The 5,635-nt window shown below is 34.1% G+C and overlaps 2 protein-coding genes across 3 annotated transcripts in view; one reads left to right on the top strand and one right to left on the bottom strand.

Moving 5' to 3' along the window:
• On the top strand, positions 1-4,081 carry LOC21388667 (probable ATP synthase 24 kDa subunit, mitochondrial). Its single transcript, XM_024161610.1, has 7 exons — positions 1-219; positions 817-913; positions 1,309-1,453; positions 2,175-2,285; positions 2,688-2,834; positions 3,200-3,322; positions 3,701-4,081. Exons 1-7 carry the CDS (start codon positions 181-183, stop codon positions 3,762-3,764), a joined length of 726 nt encoding a protein of 241 aa, XP_024017378.1. The 5' UTR covers positions 1-180; the 3' UTR covers positions 3,765-4,081.
• Positions 4,082-4,808: 727 nt separating this feature from the next.
• The window catches only part of LOC112090260, a 1,461-nt gene continuing 634 nt past the window's right edge, over positions 4,809-5,635 (bottom strand). For both annotated transcript variants that reach the window (XM_024161663.1, XM_024161668.1), the window contains exon 2: positions 4,809-4,946. In XM_024161663.1, coding sequence (XP_024017431.1) covers positions 4,881-4,946 — 66 coding nt within the window. In that variant the 3' untranslated portion in view covers positions 4,809-4,880. The remainder of the gene's footprint in view (positions 4,947-5,635) is intronic.

Below are 5,635 nucleotides of genomic sequence, written 5' to 3'. Positions count from 1 at the left end.
TTGCATCAGCAACGGGCGTACGAGGAACCAAGCAGCCGGGCTTTACTATCTCTCACGGTCGCTGAGAGACTCATCAGATTCTCGCCTCCGCATTCCTCTCGTCCTCCACAAGGAAAACCCTAATCCTCCATTTCCCAAACCTTACCCAAATTCAACAAGAGGAAATTCTGAGCTCCGATCATGGCGTTCTCTCTCCGCCTCTTATCCAAATCCAAGCAGGTCAGTCATTCATCCATGGATTCCTCTCAATCTCTCTCCCGATCATCGCTTTCTTCTTCGTTTGTTTGCCGTTCTTGTCCCTCTTTGGATTCCCAATCTGGTCCCTTTTTTTAATCTTTCGATTCCGTTGCTATCTACAATTTTCGGATTGGAGATGATCGGATTTTAATTTCCGTTTTGCTTTCTGCTTTTTTTTTATAATTGAATGGATGATGATTTTGGGGATAAGGTTTTTGATTTTGTGTATTCATTTGAATTTGAAAGATGTGCTGAGAAATCAGAGATAATGTAGAAACTACATTGTACAGGGAATTCATGCTACTAAAGAATTTGAATTATTTGATTCGTCTTGTTTTGAGATAGAGATGTGTAAGAAGAGAACCCAGTATTTCCCTCTGAATGTTATTAAATTGAAATGGAAAAGAAGAAAAGAAATTTGGAAGATGGTAATTGCAGTTATGCCAAGGAAGTTGTATTGCTTCAGGAGTTGAATGTGTTGGAAAATATTTATATTTTCTATTTGGTTCTTTCCCTTTTTTTTTTTTTTTTAAACGATGACTTGTCGTATTGGTTGTTCATTTCCTTCTAATGTTGCAGTTGAATGTCAGTCGAGCCATTCTACGGCAGGAGCATGCTGTTCCAGTTCGTTACTTTGCCAAAGAAGCTGGTCGCCCTACTGTTCTTAAGGGAGATGGTGAGTTTAAACTGGACATTAAAAAAAATAATAATAAAAAAAAACCTTTGATGCACATATTGTGATTTGTACTGGTCAAGTTTCAATTCAAAATGGTCAGGTTTCAATTCAAAATGGGCTAACTTCTACCTTTGCGCGTGTCCCTTGTTACAACTTACTTTTCACCATTCATCTTACCACATTTTCAGGCTAACTGGAAGATTATTGTCCTAACAAGTTGATTTCACATCTGATTTCATGGGTGATAATTGATTGATTGCAAACATTGTATTTATAACTATATGATGATTTTCATTTTCTATCAAACTATTAATTCTAAATGACATCCGTCTTTTATTATTACTTTTTTTCCTTTTAACCAATTGCTGACAATGTACATATTTTGGTGGCTAAAGAGATGTTGAAGAACATCTTTTTGGAAGTTAAGAAGAAATTTGAGACAGCCATGGATGTACTTCGGAAAGAAAAGATCACCATTGATCCGGAAGATCAAGCTGCAGTGGCTGAATATGCTAAGGTCATGAAGACAGTGCGGGAGAAGTGAGTGTTATTTACTTATTCATTTGCATCTAATAGAAAGTAGGTTTTATATTTGTGTGCTTGTGCTGTGTTTCTATCTAGAGGTGCAAACATACTTTAAATCATTTGTTAGACGAGTTTATAACAATATGTAATTTAAGGTACCGTTTTCTTTAAAAACACGTTTTTAAGGTTTCAATGCACTTAAAGGAGAAAAAGTTGTAATTAGTAGCATCCTAATAAAGTGGTAAAAACTAAAAAGGATACAAGTAAGGGTAAACAACAAATAGTAAAAGCAATTTGACAAACTTGGGAAAGCTTGTCTCATATAGAAGTATATGCTTTCCTTAGTTCTTGTTCTTCCTGTTCTTTTTTCTTGTATCCGAAAACTGGTGTCACTAATCAGTGTTGGTCATTATGAAACTTATAGTACTTAAAGAGCATGTTGGTTTAGCTAGAATCAGTTAACCATAAAATAACGAGTGAGATTGACGATATATATTTCTCCCTTCGTTACTCTGAATGTGCATAAAGTTCTGCTAATATAAAAAATTTGCAATTCACATTATTAGACAATAGAGGTCGTTGTTTTATTTCTCTTTTTAGCTTTTTAGCTTCTGTTATTTCAATTATACTTTTGAAGAGGAGGTGGTTGCTTATGTGTTGATTTTATTTTTGATATTCTTATTGTACAATTGTTTATTGTGTTGCATTGATCTCTAATGCATCCTCCTTTCTTCAGGGCAGACTTGTTCTCAGAGTCTCAACGAATCCAATATACCATTCAGACCCGTACAAAGGATATCCCAGATGCCCGTACATATCTGTTGACCTTGAAGGAAATAAGGATCAAGTATGTTTCATTCATCTAGTCAACTCGTTAGTTTACGTCTATTAGATGCTGTGATTGATGTGGACGAGGGATTTTTCTTTTGTTTCCTTCTCCCCGAAACCCCAATTTTGAGGAATAGATTGCTCTGGTTGTTGCATTATTCATATGCATACAGAAACCACTTTTCTTATCTATCTCGCATGGTTAATGGTAATCCGTAGGAATGGCCATACAAGCATGCGTGTTTATGTGGTTTTGCTTCATAGTATGATATATATTTTTGTCATTTACTTAACAGCATAACCTATTGAAATTCAAATGATTTATACATACATATATATAGATAGATATATGTAGTATATATGTATGTTTACATTTATATTTATATGCTTATTTCCTGTCTTTTTTCAAACTCTTTTGCAGGCGAGGTCTCACTGATGAACTTGGTGCAGAGGCTTTGATGTTTGACGCCTTGGAGAAAGTTGAGAAAGAACTGAAAAAGCCTCTTTTGAGGGATGACAAGAAAGGAATGGCTCTTCTTTTGGCAGAGTTTGATAAGATCAACAAGAAGTATGTGTTAAGCCTATATTTTCCCTAATCTGTGAAATTTCACAAGTCTAATCCTTAAATTTTCCTGAATTTTGTGTCAGCGTTCTCTCTCTGTTTCTGATCTTTTTATACAGAATCATACAACAAAAAACTCAAAGTATTGCTTGTACGCAGCAATAGTCCAATAAAGTATCTTAACATGTAAAAGAGAGACTGCTTACTGGTATATATTTCGTATTCTAATAACTAAAATCAGGATTTTATCAGCTCTATGAACCATGGCTGCGGATGACTAACATTTATTAGGATTGAAGTGAGATACAATACTTTTGGCTTTGTCTTATCAAAAAAGCGTACTTCTGAATTCATCTGTCTTGTCAAAATAGGCTTGGAATTCGTAAAGAAGATCTTCCAAAATATGAAGAGCAGCTAGAACTCAAAATTTCCAAAGCACAATTGGAGGAGTTGAAGAAAGATGCTCTTGAGGCAATGGAAACTCAAAAGAAACGGTATTTTTGGTCCCCGTCCGTTACTTTTCTTAATGTATTCAGTATGTTCTTAGATCTAGAGGTTCAATTCGACATGCTGTCTAGACCGGTAAATGTCGAGAGAAACATGTTTTTCCTGCTGCTACTAATGCCATGTCATTTGATCATTACGAGAAAGTTCGAGTCCAGTTTAAAACTGCGCCCCCCTTTTGTATATCATTCCTATTCACAACTACTAGGAGGTGTTCGTCTTAAAATAGATTGTTAGCCGTGCAGGTGCAATGTTAGACATTGCTTAAAACCGCACATTATGATCAAAGATTGCTTTGCCCAAGTTTAGTTTCGGCAATGACATTTTGACCATAACTAATACTATGAAACTCATGTTATCATTTGCAGGGAGGAATTCAAGGATGAGGAGATGGTTGATCCAAAGTCTTTGGACATCAGAAACTTTGTCTAATCTATGCCCGTTTTCTTAGTGATTGAATCCTTCGAAGTCAAAGATATGCTTTGTGCAAAATTGAGGCCACTGACTATCTTAGAGTATGAGGAGTGCCTCATTCTGTTTTAATAAAGGCACCTTAAGATTTGAGAGTGCGGCAACTATGGCAGATTTTCGAGATAATCTGATGTTTTGCTTTTTCTCTGATTTATTGTTTTATGTTACCGGGAGAGAACTGGAAATCTGGTGTCACTGGTTGCATTTATGTAGTTACTTTGTTTTTTCCAATCCCTTTTGGTTTATAGTATTTACTGCTATGTGCAATTCTTCTTCAACTGGGGAAGTCATTTTTCTTTTGGAAGCCAACCAGGAATTTCTGCACCTACTTTGTTTTCTGGATATTAAAACAAAATGAAACATATTCACTCATCATTATTTGGAAATGGTGGGAATGTGATTCAAACCCCTTTCGGCCCTTTTGGCCTGTTTGGTTTACAGGCTTGAACAAAAATTTAAATGGGAAATAGTAGAAAATAGGCCAATATGAAAAGCTTAAGAAAGTATATAGGTCAATTTTTAGTTATAAAAATTAATAGATCATAACTTGTTAAGTTATGGTTCATAACAAGATAAGTTATAAACAAACTTGTCAAGTTATGGTTTATAGCCATACAAGTTATGAACAATTATGAATAATAACTTGTTAAGTTATGGTTCATAACCAGACAAGTTATGGATGAAAATAATAATTTGACCTATTTATTAATTTATATAAATTATTAACCTATTAATTTTAATTCATATTAAGTCTTTGTTTATTTTCTTCTTTCTCTCAATTTAAATTTTATAAGAGAAAATATTGTAACAAAAAAATTAGAACAGCAGTTCGAACCTATGATGGTTTGTGATTTGATTTTGCTGCCAGTTTGGAATTATGGCTTTTTTGGGCTGCTTTGAAAATAATTATATTTTGTATTTTGGTTATGAAGGCTTGGGGTTTAGGAAAATCGAGTGAGCTTCTTTTGCTCACAGAATCTTCCAAAAAGAAAAATGGTCTGTGAATTGAAGTTCAATGATTCAATGAATTGTCACAAGCTCTCTCTCTCTCTCTCTCTCTCTCTCTCTCTCTCTCTCTTAATCTCCTCCCAATTGAGCTGCTGCTCCTCCAGGCTGTTGGTGATCATGGTAACTGCTCGAATCCTGGGAGAGAAAGATTGATGATAAGTTAAAGGGTAAAAACAAATAAAGAAAATTATATTTAAGAGTTGACGTTTTCTTTCAAAAAAATCTGAACAAATTGGTCGCCAATTATCTACTATTATCTCTTGCAAATTGTAGAGCATTTTGCACATATTTATAATTTGTAAAATTTCAAGTTTTCATGCAATGACTACCCCTGTTAAAATTCATAAATCTTTTTCGACAATTTCAATATTAAGGACCACAATTGCCCCAAAAAAAAAGTTTAAGAGTAATTTATCAAAATTAAACATTTAAAGACCGAATTTGATAAGATCCCATCTGATGTTATCTCTTAGTGGGTGGCTGTAGTGTAGGCGGTACTTTTGTTTAGTTTAATGTTAATCTATCATCGTTTTCAAAATAAAAAATAAAAAATAAAAAATAATGTCACAATGCTCATAGTTGATAGTTCAATGTGACACCTTATGTACTAATATTTTGATGAATCATTTCAGCCAATGAAGTTCATTTAGAAGAAAAAAATGTGAATTAAGCAGTAGTAGTTTGATGAATAATTTCAGTTAAATTAGTTTATTAAGTTTGAGAAAATCAATGTGACACCCTAGTCATGGCTGACAAATAAGTCAAAAGCCATCAACAATCTCCATGAATTCCATATCGACAAGATTCTAGGCTTCTTTACCCCC

Source organism: Morus notabilis, unplaced genomic scaffold (genome assembly GCF_000414095.1).
Source record: "Morus notabilis unplaced genomic scaffold, ASM41409v2 Scaffold785, whole genome shotgun sequence".
NCBI lineage: Eukaryota > Viridiplantae > Streptophyta > Magnoliopsida > Rosales > Moraceae > Morus > Morus notabilis.
Note: the sequence above shows the minus strand (reverse complement) of the source record. Positions and strands in the feature narration are given on the sequence as shown.